This window comes from Mercenaria mercenaria, chromosome 11 (genome assembly GCF_021730395.1).
Source record: "Mercenaria mercenaria strain notata chromosome 11, MADL_Memer_1, whole genome shotgun sequence".
Taxonomy (NCBI): Eukaryota; Metazoa; Mollusca; class Bivalvia; order Venerida; family Veneridae; genus Mercenaria; species Mercenaria mercenaria.
The window spans coordinates 3216934-3244862 of NC_069371.1; the positions used below are offsets into that span (position 1 = coordinate 3216934).

At 36.6% G+C, this 27929-nt stretch overlaps 2 protein-coding genes across 2 annotated transcripts in view; one reads left to right on the forward strand and one right to left on the reverse strand.

The window, feature by feature from the left end:
* The window catches only part of LOC123532147 (cilia- and flagella-associated protein 221-like), a 31860-nt gene extending 24488 nt beyond the window's left edge, over nucleotides 1-7372 (reverse strand). Inside the window, exons 1-4 of the mRNA XM_053518363.1 lie at nucleotides 7077-7372; nucleotides 1546-1733; nucleotides 1237-1332; nucleotides 543-643 (exon numbers count right to left, since the gene is read on the reverse strand). Of these exons, the coding sequence (XP_053374338.1) occupies nucleotides 543-643; nucleotides 1237-1332; nucleotides 1546-1733; nucleotides 7077-7215 (524 nt within the window). The 5' untranslated portion in view covers nucleotides 7216-7372. The remainder of the gene's footprint in view (nucleotides 1-542; nucleotides 644-1236; nucleotides 1333-1545; nucleotides 1734-7076) is intronic.
* A 136-nt stretch (nucleotides 7373-7508) lies between these two features.
* LOC123532148 (DNA mismatch repair protein Mlh1-like) overlaps nucleotides 7509-27929 on the forward strand; it is a 260143-nt gene continuing 239722 nt past the window's right edge. Inside the window, exon 1 of the mRNA XM_053518364.1 lies at nucleotides 7509-7651. The gene's annotated coding sequence lies outside the window, so the exon portion shown is untranslated. The remainder of the gene's footprint in view (nucleotides 7652-27929) is intronic.

Genomic DNA, 27929 nt, shown 5'->3' on the forward strand with positions numbered 1-27929 from the left:
CTTCTCCAACAATAACTACTAACATTCTTTTGGATAAGTGTACTGTGAATAGGTGCTTTCCATGTTTAACCTGAAATGCAAGATGATACAGGAAAGTTTCTCCAGCTGAAACTTTTTCTGTATCTTATACTTGCCTCTGAAACCTAAGATTACTGACATTCTTCTGAAAGAGTCATCTATCGACATAAATGGTGATGGTTATAAGTAAACTGAGAAACCAACACACACAACATGGCCTTCACTTTATATTTTGAATCACAGATAAAGACACATTCATTATTTAAATCTATAAAATGTTGAAATATATACAATCCTAAGCACCTTCATAAACTTTATTTCTGTTCACATAATAGAATACATTCAGGATATTTTAGTAAAGCAAAAACATCAGGTTATTTTTATAAAAGTATCAACATGGCTCAGCATATCTTAGTAAGATTACAAGCAAATAAACAAACCATTACAAATAATCTAGTCTGAATGCTGATTATTTCCCTTATATTGATGGGGAAAAAAATTATGATCAAGAGTAACAAACATACTTATGACCAACAGGTACTGGAGGAAAATTGAACAACTGTGGAAAATCTTTTGTGCTCATCACTGGATATGCATGTATTGGGATAACAAGATTTTCTTCCCCCTGAAAATAATGAACAAATTCAAAAAATGCTGCTTTAATTACTGCCTGAACATTTTTGTACTGATAAAATCAGCTTGCAAATATCGACAAAACATGAACCCATGGATCCATATATAAAACTTGATAAACAAGTTGCTGACTTTACCAAACAATCAGGTTCATGACATGCAATCGAGACCAACAGTTCAACAAAAGAGGCAAGACAAACTGAAAGATGTCAAAATGAAGCAATTTTCAGCTGTATCTTTGCCAGAAAAGTGTTCCTGTTAAGTTTGATCTTTGTAAAGTTTCTTATAAATGAACTACTTTGAGAAAACTGTAAAATTCTGATCTGGTGCCAAGATTATAAAACAGATTTTACAGACTAGTCAGTAAGGCTTACTGCAACATTTTCGTTTTTGTTGTGTTGAGCAACCTGTGGAGTTTCCACTTTTTCTATTTACTATCAGATCACTGGTCAATTTCAAAATTCAACTTGATGATGGAATTTTGAGGCTGATCTAAAACCTGGACCAGGCATTTTATTGCCTGCATGAATAGTTGTTTAAAATAAGACATATTTTTCACATATTACTGAGAAATATCCTACTTACAGGACAATTAATTCTAATACAGTCATAATAGTATCTCCATTCATCAGGGGTAAACTCAACAGTACAGTCTAACGTCAGCCCTGGTACCAATCTTTCCTGAAATAAGAAAAAAAACAATCATGGAAATATTTCATGCATTAATCATAGAATGTATCATTCATTTATTCTTTTTTAATTTTTATTATTTCTTTTGGCATCAAATGAGCCATAGGTATAAAGAAAAAGATCTTAAACAACTTTATGAAACCTCCTGAACTTTTAGAACAACAAGATTTCTCTGTAAGTAGACTGATATTAAACATAACTCACATTTTTGGTATATTTGATGTAGAAGTATTTTGTCTGAGGTGGTATAACATGCATTCTGATTACTTCTGTGGAAACATTTACAATGCTCAGTGACATAGTGTGCTTCTTGTCCACCTCAAATCCTCCAAAATGTATCACGGAAGGCTTGGCAAGCACCATGGAGTTCTGGGCCACCTTCGTATATATTTCTGCAAACAAAAAGGTAAGATTAAATTTGGAATGTATTACCCCCTATTACTTTTAATTTTTAATATGATGTTGAAAATTCATAAACCAACACAGTGTATTTAATTTTTAAGACATTTCTAAACAACTATCATTATGGGGACCGCTAAAGTGCAAGTGCTGCCTATTTTCTTGGTCAGTAATTTCTTGCGTTTGTTCCAAACAGTTGAGCACTATTCTCTACGAAGACACATTCATATGGGCTACGGGGAGATTTGCTGTAAGCATCCCTTAATTCCAAAGAATCCCCAAACCAGAACAATTTAGACACATAAATCCAGTATGAAATTTACATTGTGTTAAGTTCTACCAACAGGATTTGCTTAACTACCAGAAAGACATACAAACCAATCATGGGTCTAGATTATATGTTCATGTAAAGCACAAATACATGCAAAGCTCTCTTTCCCAAAGACCACTTTAAAGGGCATAAGACACACAAGAACCTATCAGAAATCACCAGTGCCCAGACCTGATTCGAATCCTGGACCTCTGGTTAAACTGTCAAGACTGTTAATAGTGTTATCAATGTAGTTAAGGGTAAAGTATAAGGTTGCACTTATACTTCCTTGCTATTGAGCTAGCTTTTATAACGTTGTGGTAGTCTGGTAGAGTGTCCGCCTTAGGTGTGAGAGGTGCTGGGTTTGATTCCCGGTCAGGTGGCTGACCTGAAGTATTTTCAGTCTGTTACATTTCGCACCTAATGTAAATATCTCATGAGTTGATATGAATGGACACCTTGGAACGTCCCACAGAGGTTCAAACTCCTGGAATTTGACGATGAATTCTAAAATGGAAGGGATGTATGTAGTAGGATAGGGTATAAGGGTGCGCTTATACTTCCTTGCTATTAAGCTAGCTTTTATAGCGGCGTGGTAGTGTCCGCCTTAGGTGTGAGAGGTCCTGGGTTTGATTCCCGGTTAGTCCAAATAATAGGACATTTCAGGACAGAGTGATAACTTTTGACTGTCGCTGTCCCCGTCATGTCCAAACTTATTCTGCATATTTCTGTCAGGAAATCCCCAATGAAATCTGCTGGGAACATTTTCTGGTACATGTACAAAGTATTTGTAATGATCACATCTCCAGGGCCTCAGGAAGTTGTAGCCACTTTTTGAGAGAAACTGCCAAGCTGAATTGATGAAATTTGACCCCATTTCAATAAAACTCTTGTCGCCACTTCCAACAATCTGTAGCCAGTTCTTTGAATTTGTAGCATTTAGCTACATTGGCGAATGGCAGAGGAGGCCCTTCATCTCTGATAATGAATTTATGTTGACATTTAAGCATAAACTTGCCTCACTGACATTTTATAACGTATATTTTGTCTTTTGTTTCCGCATTTTAGTGTCATCTGCATTCTGCTGTGTAATGAAACCAGTGTCAGGGTAGATATCTTGTTGCACCTGTCTTATCGAAGATTTAAGTCTCTTATTTAAAATTATGAGTTACATTCAACCCATAAAAATTTGAAGTTTCTACATAGAAATTAAATTAATGTTTAATCATTAGAGCAAGTAAATCTTTCCAGTATATTATGCCTCTTTTATTTTTAAATGTCTTCGTTTTCCTAACAGTAAAATGCAGATATTGGTAAGGCTTAGAGGGATGACAACTATAAAATATCAGACCAAAAAATATGTGATCCCAATAAGCCAAATGAGTAAGGCTAATTCCCGGTCAGACAATGTTGGCAAAAAGCCGGTCAATATGAGTATTGACCGGGCCGGCGGTCAATACTGGTTAAAACCGGTCAATTCAATACTAGGGTTATTCTTGGTTGGTCATTACTGGTTTATTCAACACTTTTATATAATGTACATTAATTTTGCAGATTAGCACAGACTGTAATAGTAATATAAAAATAATAAAGCAATCAGAATAATATAAAGTTTTGTTCAATAAAAAGTATGGTGGTCAATACTGGTCGATTCAGTTTTGGTCTTTGGCAATGTTTCTTGGTCAGGCTCCATTTTAGACAATATACCTAGACTGGTCAATACTAGTTTATACAATGCTTAAATTATCTTTTTACAGTTAGGCTGATTTTTAAACTGATTAAAGATTTTATTCCTATAAATTCCACTGTGAAATGGGCAGTACTGGTAAATTCAAATTTTGGTCCTATGCAATATTCCTGATAAGAATATGTAGTGGTCAATACTGGTCAATTGAATACTTTGATTGCATTACTTATTTTTAAAATAAAGTACCATGTTCAAGCATTGAGATTAATACTGTGGGATTATTGATCATGACAGCTAATTAGTGACTAGATAAACAGGCCAGCAACATACCTATTGTATATTGTCAGGCCTTTTTTTATGCTGATTTTAGGGCCGAAATTCGGCCCCATTCCCCAATCTAAAAAGTATACTTTTTTCCCCACCTTGGCCAAAAATTCCCCAAGCAAAAAAAATGAAATTAGTTTTGATTTTCAGTCCTGATTTTAACAACTTTTCAGCAAATATATTCCTCAAAACAATGATTTCGCGAGGTAAATTTCCCCTCCAAAAGGGACCTGGTACCCTTCCCCAAATTTACAAAAAAAGGGCTGAAATTGTAAGACATGTTGTCAATTAGGCAATGTGACAACTGCTCTCAAAACACAAACCACTTCCATGAAAGGGTCCAGGTGTTCACAGCAATTTTTCATTAAATTATTTATACCAGTAAAAATAGATTATCACTTGTGAATCAAACACTTACTGCTACAGTTTATGAAATACTTTCTACAAATTAAAGTTCAGTTAAAGTAGCAGTTTCGACTTATTGTGACATTTTTGTAGAAAAATAATATATATTTACAGAAAATGTTAAAAAATTCAGCCAGTATTGACCAGTCAACCACTTCTGACCAATTTTGGAGTACTGATTAGGTTGCTTTAACTAAATAATAATGCCTGCATTTTCCTTAATCAAGCCCTAAATGCTCTTAAACAGTCATTATTTAATTGTTTATATATCAGTATTGACTAACTGACTGGTATTGTCCAATCGACCAGTATTGACCGGTATTGACCACTTCAGGGAGTATTGACCGGGGCGGTTTTAACCGGTTAAAACCGCTGGTTAAAACCGGGGGAGGTTTTAACCGCCCAACATTGCAGTCAGGCCTGAAATAAGATTTCTACTCGTGAGTTATTTACTTCATTTTTGTTCATTTCTGTTTTCTTTTGTTTGTCGGGAAATAGCTGCCGAGCTGGCATAATCATGGCATTTTCAGTCTGTTATATCAATATGTTATTTTAGAGTTCTGTCACAGGCTGAGAAAAATGTGCAGTCAGTCCAGGGCTCGAACCCAGGATCCCTCGCTTACAGGGCGAGTGCTCTACTGACTGAGCTAACCGGCAGCCTCACACAATATTCTTCACCCCTAACATGACCAAATCCATACTGTTACATACACCACCCATAAATTGGAAACTCATCCTCGAGTTCCGGAGGTACATAATATTGCATGCGTCATAAGACTGACCAAGCAAGCATGCCACGGTCCATTGCTGGGCACCAAATGTTACAGGGTGAGAAAAATGTGCAGTCAGTCCGGGGCTTGAACAGGGGACCCCTCACTTACAGGGCCAGTGCCCTACTGACTGAGCTAACCAGCTGCCTAAAACATAGGCGTAGGAGCGAGTTTAACTTTGGGAGGACCAAACCTTTCGACAGCTGTGTGTGTGTGTGGGGGGGGGGTGCATTCATGACAAAGCCTTGTCCAGGGGCCAAATGGGCCCTCAAGCCCCTGTGTTTAAGCAACCATTGAGTTATTCTGATGATACGCATACGACTAGCCGCTGAACTGTCTGCAGCTTGTAACTTAATCGGTCTACATCTACATCTTTCACCCAACCGCCGATTTCCGACTATCACTGGGCGGCACTGTCAGAGAAATGATATGTTACAATGTTAAAAGAATAAAAGCTAAAAAAGACAGTATGCTACAGTTAAAATGGGACAGAGGCAATAGAATTACATACTGACTACCGCCAGCCTCTCTCTAAAGATACTGAGACTGGGGCTAGATTTAACATAAGTTGGTAGGGAGTTCCAGATTCAGATGGTGCTTGGGAAGTAGGAGTTAGAAAAGTACTGAGTGTGAGATATGGGGATTAAGTAATTTAGGTTTCTAGTTGGAATAAGATGAGATTGGTCAACTGCAACTGTCTCGGTCCTTATTTTATAAAACATTACTAATGAATTGTGTAACCTTCTATATTGGAGTGTATTCCATTCTAAAGTTTTCAGCATTTGTGTAACACTACTGGTGTAACTGTAGTCGTACATGACGTACCTAGCAGCTGACCTTTGGACATTTTCGACATTGCTAGTGAGGGTTTTTTGCCAAGGATGCTAGACGCTTGAACAGTACTCAAGTTGAGGGCGGACATAGGTGTTATAGGCAGCAATTTTGACCTTTTTATTGTCAGTTTTGACATTTCGTTGTATGAAGCGAAGAGTGGAAGTTGCTTTGGAAGTGATATTGTCAATGTGTTTGGACCAGTTTAGATCTTTGGAAAATATGTATTGTTATAATCAAGTGTGCCATTTCTTTACATTCTTCTGTTGAAGCCCTGGACATACAATCAAATAGCGCTGATTTGTTTAACTGTGATATAAAGTTGTGGAAATATTATTTCCCTTGAATGGACAATGAAAAATGTAAATTTTATAACATTACGTTTACATGCGTAAACAGGCTAAATACTTACATCGTTTTTGCAGACGCTCAAACAGGAACTGTAGTAATTGCGCTCAATATCATATTCCTTTTATAAAATGTAATCAAACAATTCTCGCCGCGTACAGGTTTCAATACACACCTTACGGTAAGAGACAAGTCAGAATGCAAGGAAAGGCCAAATGCAAATCAAGAATCAGGTTGAAAAGAATTATATGATACATAGTACTAAGTAAATGTTATACTGAACTGCAAGTTATATCTCTTTTCCAAAATACAGGGGGGGTCAATCTATAGTTCGGCCCCCCCTATCCTAGCATTGGGGGGCCTGGCCCCCCGGCTCCTACCTATGATGCTATGTAAAACATCTTCTCCCCTAATGTGACCAAGTCGGTACTATGACAGTTCTTATATTTATCTAAAATAAACCCCGGGAGAGAAAATACCAAGGTCCCTACTGGGGCTCAAAACCCCAGACCGCGTGATCCGTAGATGGACACTTTAACCACGCTGCTAAAGGGTAAACCCAACAGCAAGGCTGTTGGAAGCGGCCTATAAACATACTATCACTACAAATGTAAAAGATTATTACAGAAAGATAAACCAAAACATTGAGTAAGATAGTTACTTGTTTCGAGCACATGGTTGGGTACATGCTGAGATTTCCTTGGTTCTTCTAGTTGCATAGTTTCAATCAGAAGTCCCGAGGTATCTGCCGGACCATGTGGGCCCACCAGGCCTCTACTCATCGTTTCTACGGCTGGCATGTTGCAGCGAAGTAATGATACTTATGTCTGATTATAAGGCATCTGAAAAATGGGAAAAACTATGTGTAGAACGACAACTGTTAAAAATTTTGTGACCACAATTTTTGCATAGACTACATATCCGCCATATTGTTTACAAGTTATCAGTCTCTTTTGGCGTAGGAAAATAGTTCTAGATAAAACTGATGTGTACTAGTACAAAACGCAATACAGATTAAAAACTATTCATATTATAAAGAAATTTGTATTTGGAATGCAACACTATTGCTAAAAAATAGATTTATGGATCAAATGTATTAGATTTTTACTTCAATTCCCCATAATGGACTACTTTTTGTTTCTATGGAAATAAAGAGTTATGTCCCCCTATTAAACTCTTCACGGAAGAGGTATTGCGGGATTTCCACACCACTTGCGAATTCAGCATATTTGACAGGTTGGTAAACATTCTGTTTCCTGAATATGTGTTTGTCACCAGGAATATTTTCAGGGTTACGTTTTAATGGTGAGGCACCAGATGTCATGCTTCTAATGGCATGACATATAGCTGAAGAACAGGAAATAAATCTGGCGCTTTATTTCAACAGGTCTAAGATTTCGTCGTTTTTACAGATATTCTGTTAATATCTTGATCTTGATATTTTACGGTGATACATCTCATCGACATTTTCTCACCGCGCCTGCGCCAAGTGTTGGGAACTTAAAATTAGTCCAACTTTTTGATACAACTAATAAATAAATCCACTGGTTTTCTGAGGTTCTGTACCTCTGAATGAGTTGGCGTGGTAGAGAATTCCAATCGCGTAGTGTATTAGGTATGAAACTATACTTATAAACGTCTGTCCTGGCATATATAAGGTTAAAATGTTCCTCGTGTTTGTTTTTAGTGACACGTATAGGTTTAACTAGATGGTCCACTGGTACTGACGCGGTGTTATTTAAACCTTTACAGAATAAGATTAGACGACTCTGTTTTCTTCTTTCCTTAAGAGGTTTTAGCTTTAAATCATTTAAAATTCCGGTCATGCTTCCTGGGTCGAAGTTGTAGTTTGATGTGATGAATCTAGCTGATCGTTTTTGTACCGCTTCGATTTTTTCTTGTAAATATTGTTGATGTGGGTCCCAAATTGTACTTGAATATTCTAAAACTGGTCTTATTAAACCTTTATACGCTTGAAGTTTAACATCCTGAGGACAAGCCTGTAGATTCCGTCTTAATAATCCCAATGTTCTGTATGCTTTATTACACGTTTCTTCAATATGTTTATTCCAAGTAAGATCACATGTTATATTAACCCCCAAATATTTGATTGACTTCAGAAATTCCAGGGGAGTATTTTTAAGGGTTATTGATATTTTATGATTGATTTTTTTCTAGATAAGGTCATCATATTACATTTCACTGGTTGAAATCTCATCCCCCATGTTGTTGCCCACTCTCCTAATTTATCAATGTCTTTTTGTAATTCAAAGCAGTCGTTGTCAGTTAGTATTTCCCGATAACACACACAATCATCTGCGAATAACCTGATATTTGATGCAATATTATCAGAAATGTCATTAATATGTATTAAGAATAAGATAGGTCCCAACACTGTTCCCTGTGGTACTCCAGATAGAACTGATGATACGTTGGATGATTCACCATTAACAATTACACACTGACTGCAATTTACCAGAAATGAGTCAATCCAATTTAAAATATTGGGTCTTACACCGTATTTATGCATTTTAGATTTTAGAAGTTCGTGAGGCACGGTATCGAACGCTTTTTCAAAATCCAGAATAAAAATATCCACTTGTTTGTTTCTGTCTACTGAATATGCCCAGTCGTTAATCACTGTTGCTAGTTGTGTTTCGCAACTGTGATGTTTCCTAAATGCATGTTGCCTACTATTAAGTATATTATGGGCTTCAAAATGTTTCATCAAATTTGAACAAATAATGTGCTCTAGCACTTTACAACAAATACAAGTCAATGATACAGGGCGATAGTTACTGGGTAAAGATTTATCCTTCTTTTTATATAATGGGCATATATTTGCCATTTTCCAGTCATCCGGTATTTTACCTACATTAATTGATTGTTGAAATAGATGTGCCAGAATATCTGCAATGCTTGGGCCGAGCTCTTTTAACACTCTTGGATGTAACGAATCAGGTCCCATCGCCTTATTTACATTTAGTCCCATTAAAAGTTTTTCTACCCCTTTCGATGTCACTATTATGTTTTCCATTTTAACATTACCATCCTTAAAAGATACAGGTACTGATGAATATTCAGTTTTTGTAAAAACACTTGTGAATTGTCTATTCAATGCATTTGCTTTGTCGCTATCAGATTCAACTGTCCTGCCATCTTCTGTTTTTAAGGGAGTAATTCCAGATTTTTCTGATTTTTTACTATTAATATACTTCCAAAAAGGTTTCGAGTCGCTCTTGATGTCCCCGATAAGATTATTTACGTATGAATCATGCGCTGTTTTTACTTCTTTTTTTACTGATAGTCTAATTTTTTGCCATTTATTTTTCAGTCTGGTGTTGCCTGTTTTTTTAAAACTTGAATGAACACGATTACGTTTTTTAATAAGTGATTTAATCTTGTTAGATATCCATGGTACTGACTTCGCTCCCTTACTTCTTTTGCTAGGAATGTTTTTCTTTATAGATTCTAATACTGCAGTTTTGAATAGGTTCCAGTTCTTTTCTACACAACGATCATTCTGATATCCATTAAAATATTTATCATTACTAAAAATTAGTCATTTCATCTCTCATTGTACTATAATCCCCTTTGGAGTAAACTAAAAATGTTCTCTTTTGCTGTTTTTTATAGGGTTTAAAATTTGTAAATGTTCCCATAATAACATCATGATCACTAAATTTATCAGGTGAATTAATGTTCTTTATCTGGTCAGGAGTTGTTGTAATAAACAAATCTAAAGTATTATTTTCCCTGGTTGGAAACATAATAACTTGCTCCGCACTATTCTCATTTAAAATGTCTATAAGTATTTGGCCGTCACAATCACTTAAGCTTGACCCCGTTTCTTTATTAATTTTCTTTTCCCAGTCAATCTTCCTAAAGTTCAGATCCCCGAGTATGTGTATATTTGGTATTATATATAGATTTAACTTTCTCCTTATTTTAAGAAATTGTTCTCTTAACAAGTTCATATGTTCCACTGGTGAGCTTGGTTCTCTGTACCAGCTTCCGAAGTAGTGATCTTTCCCATTCAGAGATACTTTAGACCAAACAGATTCCGATTCATTTTCTAGAAATTCTAACGGAGCTGAATTTAATGTTGTCTTAATAAGTAGCATTGTTCCTCCCCATGTAGATTCCTGTCATTTCTATAAACGTCATAGTTCAATGTTTCCGGTATAATTTCACTTGTACTAATTGATGAATCAATTTTTGGTTTCTTGTATAGCAACAATATCTGGACTTTCTACCTCTAAAAATGATTGAATTTCTAATTTCTTTCCGCGTATTCCATTTACATTCATAGAAACAATTTTTATGGAATTTGCCTTAACAGTTTTCTTTTGTGGTCTTTGGTTATTTATTTTACTTTCTGAGAGTATTTCATACTGATTTCTCGTTTCAACACTAGACGCAAAACTTGAAAAAGATGTCGACAGATTAATTACATTGCACTCAGGACACGACCAAGAGCAGTTAGTAGCCTGTATTACCATGTATTCCGCTTCCGACACTACGGCACAAGAATTGTGAAACCATACCTTACATGCATCGCACTTGATAGCGGGGTCAGAATTATAGACACCCTCTGTACATATACCACACGGAGATACACAGTTTTTGCAAAACCAATTTTCAGATGAAGTCTGTAGTTCTTTATATTTATCATTACTTATTCCTGCACATTTAGCATGTGACCATTCATCACATTCATCACACTGTACAGCCTTGTCAAGCCTCTTGACAATACGATCACATTGATTACAACAACTTCTGGTGGGCCCAGGGTTACTTTCAATATCCCCTGCTATGATTAATATCAGTTTGACGAATTTAAGATTTGGCTTAAAAACAAAGGGTATGTTCCATCTTTTCACGTTTCCATAGTTAGTAAGATTCAAAAATATATGCATGGGCTGTTCTGGATAGTGGGTGGGTACTCGCTACCATGTGGCCTTCTAATTCTGCTTTCCATGCATTTTGTCCTTCTATAGCACAGCATTTTGATAAGACAGTTAAAAATAAAACTATGAGGTTGCTCCAATACATGATGAATGATGCCAGTGATTAAAAATCAAATTGTTAAAAATAAAATTCAAGATGGCGCCGATTACACATGCGCTTGCTAAAACTTTAAAAGTTCTAAATTTGGATAAAAAGACGAATTCCTCTGGAAGATAATGGTCTTTCCGCATTTAAGTCACACTAATGTTTTAAAATATTTAAGAAGAATTGTTAAAAACACTCCTGTTTCACTATAAAACACTAAAAAAGGCATAAAATTCTTCTCCGAGAAATTTTCACGTCCAACACTTGACGCATGTGCATCTGTTATATATACGGACCACAGGGGTCCAGCACGTGAGTGGATTGAGGTTTTAGTCCTAGAGCCATATTTATGAAAAAACCCATACTAATATAATTAGTAGATAGTGTGCGTAAATGCATATCGTACCCTTAAAAAATAATGGGATATGCTCACTCGAGTCACTGTCTGATTTTCTTGCGTACATTTTATGCAAGCCCCGTAGAACTTACGCAAACACCCAAAATTCTATGCATAAGAAAAGTAAACAGCTGATTCAAACTTCCGCTAAATAAACTGATTGGTTACCAATAAATGCGGCCATAAATAACTAACCTGTATGCCAGTCTAGGATTAATCTATGTTGTGTGGATGCACCGCACACTTTGGTCTGACGGTCAAGCGCTTACGTGTTGTTTACATCTGGAGCAATTTTTTGGATTTTCTTATTTTACATGGCTTGTTCTAAACAACTTAAAGTCGACACTTTATTTGGGCAAAAATGTGTATCGAGTAAAGCATTACTGTTGCCCATTATTGACGATTTTATAGCGGACATTTTTAATTTAAAAAGATAAAAGCACATTTAACGGTAAATCGGGCTACGCTTGATAGTTTGAAGACAAGTTTTCCATGGCTTTTAGTTGTAGGTTCGTCTGAAGTGTAGCCTTTGCACACAGTTCAGCACTGGAAATGTTTAAGCTTCAGGAGGTGCCCAAAATATCAGAAGTCTGCTATTGAAAGGTGCGTTATTTGAAGAAGAGCGGACAGTTAAAGTGAGGTGTTTAACTAAACATGAATTTTGTTTGTTTTATTTTTTACGCTCTACTGGCTGAAGAGCTATTTCAAGACAAAAAAAACCAACACGTTTTCTGATGCTGCTAGTTAATAAGTTAACAAAACTAGACCAATTTTTCAGCAAACATACCTCATCCCTTTTCGAACAACAGTATCATTTTTTGCTTCTTGCAGCTTCTGATATATTTGACGAGACCCCAAAAGGGGTACGCTTTGGGGCACTTTTTTTAAATAGAAGAAACTGTGACTCACTGTTCAGTCTTACTGACTAAATTGAAACACATTATAATCATTAAACATACAGCTGATGTTTTCCTTTATTATTATCTTTGTTTAAATTAAACATGGTATATTTACCCATCAGTCAATGCGTAATTTGACTATTTACCCCTGTGCTGTGAAAAGTGGGGGTATAATTTACCCACATAGTCTAATACATTTAGCTATCTCGTGGCAGAAATATTGCCACAATACATATTATATCGTCAGTAATATATAGCCGTCAGCACTTTAGTGTGACCCAGAGTTATGTCCATTCTTTTAACTCTTTACGAAAGAGGTATTGTGGGATATTTCCCTTCACTTGCAAATTCAGCAGAAATTATTATTATACCATATTTGTATAGCACTCTTTTCATACAAAAGAATATACCTTCAAAAGTGCGTAACAATAGAATGAACATACATGTACAATAGATAGTAATAAAAATGTAACAATGATACGGATCAATTATGCAAATTAAGATACGTGTTTAAAACAATTAAATAATATTTAAAATGATTAAATGCTAAACACAGGTTACTACATGAAAATTGAAACAATATCGAACTTGCAATTTATCTATGCATATGCAACTATGAATAGCACAAATTGTCTGGTTAAACACTACATCTAAAACAGGTTTACGCAGAAAACAACACTGAAATGTTTAAAATACGATTCATAAAGAGACTAAGAAAAGAATTAAGATTGGTAAGCTGACAAAATCATAGTCCAACTAACACATGTGCATGGTCACTGTCCATAGTATTATACAAATAAATGTGTTTTTAATGATTTTTATGCTGCCGAAGGGAGGCATATTAGTTTTCAACTGTCCGTCCGTTCGTCACAACATTAACTTCTTGCATGAAGGCACTTTACTCGCGAACCACTGCACCCAGGACCTCAAACTTCACATGCTGATAGTACTTATTGAGTACACCACCCCTACTGACTTTGGGGTCACCAGGTCAAAGGTCAAGGTCACAAGGGCCAACGTTAACTTTTTGCATGAAGGCACTTTACTCGCGAACCACTGCATCCAGGACCTTCAAACTTCACATGCTGATAGTACTTATTGAGTACACTACCCCTATTGACTTTGGGGTCACCAGGTCAAAGGTCAAGGTCACAGAGGCCAACGTTATTTTTTTGCATGAAGGCACTTTACTCGCGAACCACTGCATCCAGGACCTTCAAACTTCACATGCTGATAGTACTTATTGAGTACACCACCCCTACTGACTTTGGGGTCACCAGGTCAAAGGTCAAGGTCACAGAAGCCAACGTTAACTTTTTGCATGAAGGCACTTTACTCGCGAACCACTGCACCCAGGACCTTCAAACTTCACATGCTGATAGTACTTATTGAGTACACCACCCGTATTGACTTTGGGGGTCACCAGGTCAAAGGTCAAGGTCACAGAAGCCAACGTTAACTTTTTGCATGAAGGCACTTTACTCGCGAACCACTGCATCCAGGACCTTCAAACTTCACATGCTGATAGTACTTATCGAGTACACTACCTCTACTGACTGGGGTCACCAGGTCAAAGGTCAAGGTCACAGGGGCTAACGTTAACTTTTTGCATGAAGGCACTTTACTCTCAAACCACTGCACCCAGGACCTTCAAACTTCACTTGCTGATAGTACTTATTGAGTACACCACCCCTACTGACTTTGGGGTCACCAGGTCAAAGGTCAGGGTCACAGGGGCCAATGTTAACTTTTTGCATGAAGGCATTTTACTCGCGAACCACTGCACCCAGGACCTTCAAACTTCACATGCTGATAGTACTTACTGAGTACACCACCCCTACTGACTTTTGGGTCACCAGGTCAAAGGTCAAGGTGCTGCGGGGGCATTTGTCACCATTAGTGACAGCTCTTGTGTGAATGATGATAGTGTTCCACAGTTTCTTATGTCATATTTAAAGGTAGAGCATTCCACAGTCTTGGTGCAGCATGTCGGAAACTTCTGTCTCCGTATTTTACAGTACGTGATTTTTGCACAAGTAAATTTGAATTTTGTGATCTTAAATTTCTTGAAGGTCTGTATATATCAAGCATGTCCTTGATGTATTTAGGGGCATGATCATGAAGAGCTTCATAGGTGTGGGTCAGGATCTTCAACTCCATCCTGTATGGTACAGGAATCCAATGTAGTTCTTTAAGCACTGGTGTTATGTGCTCGTTACGGCGTGTTCTCGTAATTATACATGCAGCTGCATTTTGAACGTTCTGAAGTTTGATTAAACAAGACCTTGGAATTCCATACAAAAGACCATTACAGTAATCAAGACTTGAGGTAACCAGGGAGTTTACTAGCCACCTTGTGGCATTGGAGGTGATGTAGTCCCTTATATGTTGTATCTGACGCAACTGTGTATAACAAGATTGACATACAGCACTTATGTGCTTTTCCGTGTCCATTTTCGAATCAAGGATTGCACCTAGATTCTTACGCTGGATGACGGTGTTATGGTAGACTCAACAACTTTCACTGTAATGTTATCAGTGAGTTTTTCATTTTGTTTTGATGTGAAGACAGTGACTTCAGTTTTTTCAGCATTCAGTTTCAGCATGTTTTTATTCATCCAGGTGATTATTTCATTGAGACAATGTTCTACTCGTTGTAAGGATTCAATTCTAGTAACAGACTCTGTTGGCTTAAATGACAGATATATATAATTGTCCATCATCAGCATAGAAATGATAATTGAGCCCATGATTCTCACAAATTGCACCAACAGGTTTTGTGTACATGGTAAAGAACTTAGGTCCAAGGACTGAGCCCAGTGGCACACTATATTTCATCAAGACAGAGTTTGACACCATCAATACAGACAGTTTGGTAGCACTCTTCTAAATAAGACTTCACCCACCCAAGTGGTTTGCCTGCAATACCAAAATGATATCAAGAGATTGAAGTATGTCATTCTGGACTTTAAGCAATGAAGTTTCTGTGGAATGGAATTTTCTGTAAGCTGATTGGTATTCTTCATGAAGGCCATTTAAGCACAGATGGTTCTCTAAACATGCATCCACCACTTTTTCATGTATTTTAGAAACAAATGGTAAGTTTGATACCGGTCTGTAGTTTTTTTAGAATGTCAACATCAAGATCTTGCTTTTTTAAAAGTGGCTTCATTCTAGAACTTTTGAACATCTTTGGTACATATGCTTGTTCCATTGACAAATTGATAATTTTTGTCAATGGCTGTAAGAGCTCGACAAGGCATTCTTTGAGCAACCAAGTCGGGATGGGATCAAGTTCACATGATTTTTTAGCAGATTTGGTGATGATACGTTTGACCTCTTCTTTAGATGCTGGACTAAAATCTTCAAGATGTTTAACTTGATCAGTTTGCTCCTCATTCAATGGTACTTGTTGACAATGATTTTTGACATTTATACCATCCCGGATGTTATCAGTCTTATTGATAAAGAAGTCACTAAACGCTTGGGCCAGTTCCCTTGATGATGAACTTGATGGTAATACTGTTTTATTCACCTTACCAAGAAGATGTTTGGTTACTTTATATAGGCTTTTTTGATCTCGCTCGCATGATTCATTTTTTTCTGAATAGTAATTAACACGTGCTTCAACCGCTTGTTTACCACTCCACATTGCTCACGGTATATTTGGTGATCAATGGTCAGTTTTGTCCTTCGCCACTTACGCTCCAACTTGCATTTTAGATGTTTGGCATCATGTAGTTCCTCATTGAACCAGGGACATGTGGGTCTTAGAACAATTGTTTTTGTTTTCACGGGAGGGTGCTTGTCAACAAGTAAGGTCAAATTACTATTAAATGAATTCACAATCTCATCCAGGTCCGTGACTGCATCATCTTGGCCGAGAAATTTGAAAGAATTCAAGTCCTTTTTGAAGGCTTTAACATTGATAGAACCCATTTTTAACATAGTGACAGGGTGAGCTTTTGTGATCACCCTTCGTCCCTCGTCCATCCGTCCGTCCACAATTTCTTGTGAACAAGATAGAGACCACATTTTGCAAGCCATTTTAATTAAACTTGTACAAAACTTGTACTGGCATGATATCTCAGTTCCTTTCGAAAACTGGCCAGATTCCATCATGGGTTCTAGAGTTATTGCCCCTTAAAGGGCCAGAATTTGCTATTTTTGTGTGTCAACAATTTCTTGTCTGCACGATAGTGGTTTCATTTATGGTTTTATTTTAACCAAACTTGCACACAACTTGCATCTCCATAAGATCTTGGTTCCTTTCTTGAACGGGCCAGATTCCATTGTGGGTTCCAGAGTTATGGCCTCTGATAGGGTCTGAATTAGCTATTTTGACATTGTCTGCACAATAGCAGCTTCATTTATGATTTGATTTTAACCAAACTTGCACACAACTTGTATCGCCATAAGACCTTGGTTCATTTCTTGAAATGGCCAGATTCCATTATGGGTTCCAGAGTTATGGCCCCTGATAGGGCCTGAATTAGCTATTTTGACATTGTCTGCACAATAGCAGCTTCATTTATGATTTGAATTTAATCAAACTTGCACAAAACTTTTGTCACAATAAGATCTTGGTTCCTTTCTTGAACCGGCCAGATCCCATTATTTGTTCCAGAGTTATTGCCCCTGAAAGGGCCAAACTTAGCTATTTTTACCTTGTCTGCACAATAGCAGCTTCATTTATGATTTGATTTTTTTAGATATTTTTTCTGAGGACTTAGATTTACTTTTAATTTCTTCTCTTTGTTGTTCAGGTCCTTTGGGCTTCATCAGTCAAAATTTTCCTCCTAACCTCCTCTGATGTAATCCTTCGGGCATGAAACTACTGGCCTGATTTGAAAATAATTTTATTTGAAGTAACTTTAAGAAAATTTCAACTGTATTTTCTAATAATTCTTTTGATTGATCTTGATTATGATTTTTTGACCTTCTTGTCCTTAAGTGCAATGATAACAGGTGAGCGATATAGGGCCATTTTGGCCCTCTTGTTCTGAAAGTCACTGTTTTTCTGGTAGGTGCTGGTTTTGATGCATGTGCATTGAATGAAACAGCAAAATGATCACGTGTAAGCTTCCCGTTAGAGTAAGTCCAGGGTCGACGACTTCAACGTTTGAGATGATATCATCATTGTCTCTCGTAATCACTACATCAAGAATGTGTCCTGCAACATGGGTGGGCTCAAGTACATGCTGATGCATACCATAGGTCTCAAGACAACTGTTAAATTTTGCAGTTTCACGATCATTAGGTAGATCAAGATGAAAATTCAGGTCCCCAACAATAATAATGCTTTTGTCAGTTGTTGCATATTTGGACAGAAAATTAGGCCATTCCTTTTCAAGAAAATCTTGAGTACTAAGTCCATTCTTCTTAGATGGTGGTGGTCTGTATATTACTGCTAGTTGCATGGAGTACCCATTTATAAGAATTTTACTATCAATGTACTCAAATGTCAAGAAGTCCCCTTCACCGGTTGAAGCAACAAGACAGAGTTCAATGGCAGCCTTATATATGATTGCGACGCAACCTCCCTGCAAATTTCAACGTTGAGGAACCTGCTTTAGCCTATAACCTGTTGGCGTTAGTTCACTGATGCAGATTTTGTCTATAAACCTGCCAAGCCATGTCTCGGTGATGGCAACAATGTCAAAATCATTTGAGAGAATGTAGTCAGAGAGGGATATAAGGTTTTGTTTTTCACAGATCTGGAATTTAAGGAACACACTTAACTTTTTTCTGTGACTTGACCAATGGATGACTTTCACAATTTATCTTAATAATATTCTGTACATATTTAGAATTGTTCAGATTTGGAAATCGTTTCGGCAGGGAGACAGTTGATATTTGCTGCGTTAACGTTCGGAGATGTTTCTGGTTCACACCTTGGTTTTTGTCCTATACCCTTCTTATAGTATTTTGACTGCCCCTTTTCCCTCTGTATTGTCTGTATTGCAAAATCCCGAGATGTTTTAGCTGTGTCAGTACAAAAGGATCAGGTTTAATACCCCAGGCAGTCACTGATTGTTTCACATTGAAAAACAAGTGTTCACTCACAGTCATGATTGCTCCAGGGCAAGTGTACTGAGATGAAAATTCAAAATATAAATGTCTAAAACTGTTATTAAAATCCAAAAAAACACAAATTCAATCCACATAAAATGAATATAAATCCAATCATGGTTACGTCATTGATCATACTCCAAATTGCAAGATTGTAAAACAAGTATAACATTACTGTCTTTAAATCACAAAGATACAGGAGCTCAAAAAATGTAGCCTACACCTGGCACACAACAGTAATCAAGAAATTGACAGGTTGATTAGCATACTGTTTCCAGAATATGTTTGTCACTGGGAATACTTTCAGGGTTATGTTTTAATGGTGAGACACCAGTTGTCGTGTTTCTGCTGTCATGACATATAGCTGTCTATACCTTACATGGTCAGCCTCTGTCTGTTGTCAGTCAAGTTACTTACCAAGGTGTAGAAGTAACATCTGACTTATCTTGGTCCACTCATATAAACAAAATATCTAGTAAAGCATGTCACAGTCTTGGTTTATTAAAATGTAATATACATTCTGCTATGAGTAGTACCAAAACAGCTGCCTATAACACCATTGTTAGACCAACTTTAGAGTATTGTTCCAGTGTTTGGGATCCTTATCATTAGAAGGATATAGATAAATTAGAAAACATTCAGAGGCAAGCTGCAAGATTTGTAGTAAATAATTATAGCAAGACCCCGGGCACAGTCACAAATATCCTAACAAATTTAAATGAAATTCCCTCCAATCCAGAAGGAAATATAGTAGGTTGGTTTTACCGTATAAGTACTTATTTCTGCGGGCTCCAAATTCTGCGATTTTTCAAAAATGAGGGGGTATTAAATTTCTGCGTACCTTATTTCTGCGGTGTCTTTCTTCTCACGTTGATGGAATTTATTTCTGCGGTTTTGTATTCAACTTTGTTTCATTAATTTCAGATAGAAAGATACATACTTTGTTGTTATTTTGACAGTTAAAAAAAAAAACTCACCTTGAAGGGTTCCAGCAAATACAGCCGTAAATTGGCGTTTGTCACCAAAAAAAAACTAAAAAAAACAAACAACACGGTTGTGTGAATACTGTCTTCAAAAGCAAAACAATAATAACATGTTCTATTATATTACCATTTTCAACTTAATTTTCAACTTAGTTCTTCTGCTTTAGGCTACATGCGGGACAAAAGCCGATAACGCTATCGGACATTACCTTATACTTAACCGGATTACAATGGCGACCTTGGTCGTCCTTTCATAGCATGTTAGGGCAAAATTTTCTGCGGATTTTAAATCTGCAGTCTTACTGACACCCGCAAAAAACGCAGAAATAAAGTTCCCGCAGAAAAAAGTACTTATACGGTAATTCATAATCATGTTGATGTCGATCCTAAACAATATTTCGCTCCAATCACAAGACAATCTAGACATTACCATCACTTAGCTCTGCAAATACCTTCTACCACAGTTGACTACTACAAATACTCTTCTTCCCCAAAACTGTGGTAGGGTGGAACATCTTACCATCTCATGTAGCCAGTGCTGAAACAATCTTCGGATTCAAATCAGCACTGGCTGCATCTATGCTCCAACCATAATTACTATAATATATACTTGCTTTTATCCTGTTTTTAACCCTACTAATATTTCTCTTTTCCTGCACAACAGCTTATGTATGTACATGTTTTATATTTAGGGCTTTCAGGTGTTAGGTTTTGCACCTTTTTTATCACCAGCTGTCAAGGAGTACTAGGTGGACTGTGTAGCTTGGGAAACCTGATAGTCTTTCACTTTTTAACCCCCCACGCAAGGCCATAATGTATCAGTAATTGAACGAGGCCATTATCATAGAAGAAGAAGAAGAGCAGAAAATAAGTCAGTCTCTGCTGCCAATGCTGGTTCAAAATTAGGCCATAATTAAAAATTTGTTTGTTTGCAGTGCTCCGACCGACCCATCAAAATCGTCCCGACCCAAAAAAATTTTTAGGCAGTTCAGGGGGGCATTTTTTTTATATATGTTTTGATCCTTTCTGATGCAAAATGCATTTTCAGCAGACGTTTTCCTTTTCGTATTTTGATATACAGCAGATCATTCAACGTTTAGTGTACGCGACCATATTGCCATCTTCGCACGTGTTTCGGAAGTCACAAGTTCCGATCCGACCCTTACGAAAATGAAATATGGAAACAAGCTGGCATTAAGCTGCAAGGTAACTGTCAATGATCTGGCAACAGTCTGTCAAAAAAAAAAGGTAACTGGAAATAATCTGACTCCTATATGGGAACAAACTTCCAAGAAAAAAAGTTTAGCTGAAAATAATATGGACACTATTTCCATATTATTTCCAGTTTCTGGGAATAATCTGCAAACTATATGACAATAAACTGGCTCATAACAATCAGCATGTAAACACACTGACAATATTGTCAGCTTGTTTCCAGTGTCTGGAAGAAATCTGGCAGGAAAATGGCAAGAAACTGGAAATAAAAAACATAGTTTCTATAATCGAATTGAATGAGTACTGAGATACCAGCTTGCATACAAAAACTTAAGCAAAAAATGCTATGTGGAAAAAGGGGCTTAATTTTGGAAAAAAGTATAGTTATGGGACCTGCTTCGTACATATCAGGTCATGCCATTGAACAAGTGTGTAATTAGTTTCAATCTATAATTTTGTAAAAAAAAACAACATAGGGGCATGTCCAATAACTTCTATTCTTTGAATAATTGAGATAAAAATTACATAAGTGACAATATTGTATGGATTGGCTGTCTGTCTGTCTGACAGTACATTGGATATAAATTTACTCAGAGCAGATTCTGACAATGCACTGGCTACACAATGGCAATACACTGGCAATATACCCATCTTAGCAATTTTCACAGCAGAACAAATATTACAAGACACCTTATCAAAATGGCCAAGTGTTGCATTTTTCCCTCCAAAACTATTTTCAGTTTTCAATAGTTTTCCAGCACTGATGGGCACATTGTAAAGGTACTTTTTCATCATTTTACAGTTACTTGTTTTCATTGTAACACAGATTCTGTCCGCAACAAGTATTTTTGCTAAAGAGATACAGAAATTTTAAAAGTCATGTATTTTCGCTACCCTGTAAAATTAAACTTGCAGATTTACCATTTCCTTTGGTTTCAATGTTATATTATTGCTAACTGAAATATTGCAAATCTGAATTTGTATTAAAATTGAGTCACAAGTAAAATGAAGGTTTTAAGTCACATTAAAATTCATATTTTAAACATTAATAAGGATAAATAGAAAAAAAATATATACTGACACTAAACTGGAAACAAACTTCCCATACACTGACAATGCTATGACAATACAATGGTAATAAAGACAATTTTACCTAGGGGGAAATAAAAAAAATTAGTAACACTGAGTAGTAAGCGATATATTGGGATACTAGTCCATCTTTAGCTCAGTAGGTAGAGCGTCGATCTACGGAACATGGGGTCGCGAGTTCGATCTTAGGACAGGGCTTATGTTCTCTGTGACTATTTGATAAATGACATTGTGTCTGAAATCATTAGTCATCCACCTCTGATTCATGTGGGGAAGTTGGCAGTTACTTACAGAGAACAGGTTTATACTGGTACAGAATTCAGGAACACTGGTTAGGTTAACTGCCCCCTGTTACATGACTGAAATACTGTTGAAAAACAGCATTAAACCCAAAACAAACAAACAAAACTAGTCCATCTGCCACACTAATGTATACCCACTGTTACATGACTGAAATACTGTTGAAAAACGGCGTTAAAACCCGAAACAAAAAAACACTCATGTATAAGTGCTCATAACTTTGTACTGCATAAAGGAATTTAGTTAAAACTTTAAATAATGATTCCAGTTTGCTAAAGTGTTTCTCTTGTCCATGTAAGAGAGCCTGGCATGTTGTGACTGACTATACACTGACAATACAATGACAACACACTGGCAATATGCCAGTGTGTTGTCAGAAAAATATTTCCAGTTGACTGGCTGTGCACTGACAATACAAGGACAACAGACTGGAAAGTCCAAAAAGCCGCTTGTTGTCAGTTGTGTATCCAGTGTGTTGTCAGATTGACATTGCATACCAGTTTGTTGCCAGATTGTTGTCAGTGTTTATTTCCAGATACCTCTATATAATTTAGCTCCTTCAAATAGTTTTATATGAAAAATCAATGAAATTTTGTTAAAACGTCATTACAAACATCACTGACAACAAACTGTATATAAACTGACAGCAGACTGGAAGTTAAATTTTACAGCTGGTTTTCAGGTCTGGAAATCAGCTGACAAGCACATGGACACATGATGGTTATTAAGTGGCAACACACTGGATCAGTTTATTGTCAGCTCTGGAAATAGGCTGGCAAGTAACTGGATTTAAGAGTATTATTGACTGGAAACACACTGGACATAAACTGACCACACACTGACAATAGGGAAGGTTTTTCATAAGGGGAGTGAGAAAGTCGCTCAGACATCTTTACTTAGTCTTTCTCACATAGTTTTACGGTGACCTACCGTATGTATATTTCGGTGACCTACCGTATGTATATTTGATAAACAATTTTCCCATCAACAAAAGTTTCGGCGGTATATGACCTGTTTGTGTCGGTTCGTGTTCGTAAATCCCAAGTTGAACTGGTTCTTTTAATAAACAATGTCGTCTGACACAATGCCACGGACCTGACCAATGAGTCAGTCAACATGACCACGGTCTAAAAAATTATTCTGATTAAAAGTTTATAAATTAAACAGACATCTGAATTTTTGATCATGCACCAGAATAATCCGCAACTTGAATGATATTTAAACTATTCACATTTTTATGTATTAATTGAGACCTTGTTCGAACACGTAATAAAGCCACATACCTCGATTTTTTTTGTAAATCCTAATTTTCCTTTCCTTGCAAACATGATTTAACTTTAAAATTCCAGTTTTATCCGACACATTTGGTGACAAAATTGCATAAACATCTTGAAAAATACACTGGCACTTGTCGGCTAAGTTCAAAGGAAAGATGGGAATCGGCATTTGGCCTTTGATGTAAGATGAAAGAAAGCAGTTTGACAGCTAAATGCTGTGATGGGTGTGATGTAATTTGACCTAATGCTACAAGTACAATTTGTGTATTACCTAATACACTTTGATTTAAAAGGACTGAGATGATTTATGGATTTGCAATTTAAGTGCTGTGAACTTCGTTTCTTGTTCCTTACTTAAAGGAACTAAATCATAATTTGACATACTTCAGCTTGTGTTTAAAAGTGAAGCCTTTCAATTTTAAAGCCTTAATTTTCACTAAAATGGAGACTAAATATTAAGCATGAGAAGCTCCAAAGGTGGTCACAATCACCCTCTTCTACATAGACCTGTATTCAAAGGGTTGGGGTGGAGGGGTTGGGAGGCCTATATGCTGCTCCCCTGCCCAGAATTGTCCGAGAAGCTACCTTTATTTAACAAAGTTGAACATGTATCAGAACCCACCATTTCAAACTTGTATTTGAAAAATATTCTGGAATTCGATATTCTACCTTCTGCCAAATTTTGGACTGGAATGTGGATTTCATATGCAACAACACTTCCTGTGTCCAGACAAATAATATCAGTGCATGAAAAAATTTAGCAAAAATGTAACAGTTGCCATCATTTCATTCCTAACAAAGATGAAACACAGGCCATCATTTCATTCCAATCAAAAGATGTAACAGATGCCACTATTATTTTCATTCCTACCAAAGATGTAAACAGAGGGCACCATTTCATTTCTATCATCAAAAAAGGTAAAAAAGGCCACTATTTCATTAATAGAGGTAGCATAGGCCGCCCTTTCATTACTGTCAAAAGATGTAATAGAGGCCACTATTTCATTCCTGTCAAAAACTGTAACTGAGGCCGCTATTTCATTCCTGTCAAGAGATGTAACAGAGGCCACAATTTCATTGATATATTTTTAACATTTCCGGGGGATGGCAGCAAACATTCTTCTTTGCCTACCTTCCGCACCCCCATCTCGCCAAAAACAGGTTGGACAGTTTAGGCCTGCAGTGAGGTCATTATAAACCTTCTGTCTCTTTCTGTATCCAGATTGATGACATTTGAGTACTCAAAACTTAGACCAAAATGCAATAAAGGCCATTATTTCATACACAAAGGGTCTGACAGCATCTGCATGAAGTCAGAACAAGTGTCCTGTAAAAGGTTTTAAGGAATGAGGGTTCGGAGTGTCCAGATCGTTGCATTCTTGGTCTATATCCAAAGTACTGTCATTCAGTTTCAATTTTGATTAATTATAAAATGAAAGATCTAGTTTAATAAATGTCTACATGCAAGTTTGTGCTCTGTGAAATTCCTTGTAGAATTTGTCTGCCATGTATGTTCTTACTCTCTGAAAATCATGAATATGTTTCAATGTCTGCTGAGAAAATCTGTGTACACTGATACACTGACTTTACAAAAAAAAAAAAAAAAAAAAAAAAAATCCCTACCTACCTACCCACTCCTAAAAATCTGGGTCGGAGCACTGCAAACAAACAATTTTTTAATTATGGCCTTATCATAAAAATATATACAGTGTAACTTCCGAAAACCGAACGACCTCCGGACCAGCCTTAAAGTTCGGTTTTTGGAAGTTTCCGGAATTCAGAAGTTTGAAAGTTTGTAGGCAAAGTGGACGTAGTGCACATGAGTTATGTTTTTTACACGTAGGATGAAGAAGATTTTTATCCTTTTTAATTTTTCTATTTCATCTTATTTTATTAATTAATTCGATAATTAATTAATTATTTACAAACATTAAGGATAATAAATACATAAATAACAAGTTTAAAAAGAAACAACAGAACTTTAATAATAGCATTTACGCAAACATTTTCCACTTACATTTAAATTACCATCTTTAGAGTCCCGAGTTCGTCAACATTAAATTTTAATTAATGTTGATAATGTATAGTTTAATCGATGTAACGAATCATTTAAAACATCTAGCTTTCTTTTGTTCAAACAATAAGAAAGTTTTTAACAGATAAGATATTTAATTAATCATGTTTTCATAAACTGAATGCAAATGAAAATAATCGCTAATTACTTCCTTACTTTTGCATCAAATGATCATTGTGATTACATAGCGTGTAAAAATAAACGCGCACTGCTAATAAATAAACAAAAGAACAAGTTGACAGCGTTTCTGGATTATCGGGTGACACTTTTAATCCAGTAAATATATCGCTGTTCGGTTTTCAGAAGTCAATTTTAGTGTTAAAATATGAACGGTGCTTCAAAAATCGTCCGGTTTTCAGAATTCGGAAATTCCGGTTTTCAGAGGTTAAAATATATAGAAATAAGAACAGAAAGAAACGGGACCTTGACTTTCTTGCGGTTTTCAAAGGTTTCCAGTTTTCAGAAGGTCCGGTTTTCGGAAGTTACACTGTATATCAGGTCTTTTACAGTCATTCTGTAAATATATGGACATATAACTGACAGAAAATATTTCAGCAGTAACTGAGAATCGAACCCAGGACCTCTCAGACTTAAAGCCAACACTGCCACTGTTCTACAAAAGCGTGCTCGTATAGCAAGGCAGTGTAATTAAGTGGACTCTAATCAAAACAATTAGACGTAAAAGAAGTAGCTAAAACAAAACAGCTTTAGAGATGTTATATGTGTTTAATGGACATGACCATCAGAATATAAAAAAGCGTCAGTTAAGACAGTTAGATTTTTTACCCAGATGAAAAGAAATACATATGCTTTGGTACAAGCTCACAGAGGTGTCTAAATCTGTTTTTGTCAATTGCTATTTTGTACTTGTCCGTATGATAGTTATTTAGTAAATTCTGGTCAAATTTCACTTGTCCGTACAAGCTTTGGGACAACCTGGGCAATACGGACAATTGACTAAATGCCACAGCTGCAGCTCAGAACCCATACCTGTCTCTTCTGGAGTTCCGTGGGGGCCCATGCTTGGGCCCCTCCTCTTTCTTGCATATATAAATGACCTACAAAATAGTGTGTCTGTTTGCAGATGACACTGCAATATACATGTCATTTTACCTCTGTCAGGCAATCAAATACCCTCCAAAACGATCTTAAAACACTAGAAAAGTGGGAGTTGGGCTGGGATATGCAATTCAATCCCTCCAAGTGTCAAGTTATCCACATCACAAGAAGGAAACATCCAATTCCCTCACATTACTACCTGCATAATACACTACTAGAACCTGTCACCTCCGCAAAATATCTTGGTGTGGATATTTAAAACAATTTTTTGTTGGACGTCCACATAAATTGGTCAACCAAAAAGGCAAATCAAACTATAGGTTTCCTTTGCAGGAATATAAACGTTAACTCCAAACCCCATGGACTTTCCATGGCATATCAGAATTTTGTCAGACCACAGCTGGAATATAGCTCCTAAGTCTGGTCTCCATACACACAAACCCAAATAGACCAAATAGAAGCGGTCCAAAGATGGGCAGAGCATTGTGCTATGTCCTACTTTGGCCGGACCTCCAGTGTCACTGACATGCTTTACTGTCTAATATGGCACGGGCTAGATCTCGGGCGCATTGACTCCCGACTCTCTCTTATGTATAAAATCTCAAATCAACTAGTTGCAATCTACATGGAAGATTATCTCTTCCACCTAACAAGGCAATTATGCCATTATCATCCACTGTCTTACAGGTTAATCTCTGCAACAAGTACTCCTTTTTCCCCCGAGGACTATAGTCCTATGGAATAATCTTCCACCTGACATTCCCTTCCTTCCAAATTTTGAGCAGTACAATGCTGCTGTTTGCAACATTGAACACATTTCACCATAACCTTGCTCTTCACCCTTTTCTACTAACAATCTTTGTGGCTTGATGCACATGAAAGTGTCTGTGTCCCTGTAAAGGGTTAGACAGTATTGGAAGATAGAGAATAAGGTAAAAAAAGATTCACAATCCAATTTTATCCAGGAAAAGCAGGGCACTCGTTTGGCCATTTTTGGGGCCGAATATGGGTACCATTCCCCTCCTAAAATAATATGTTTTTTCCCCTTTCTCAGAAGAAAATTCCCCTGATGATAGGTCGTTTGACACAAATAG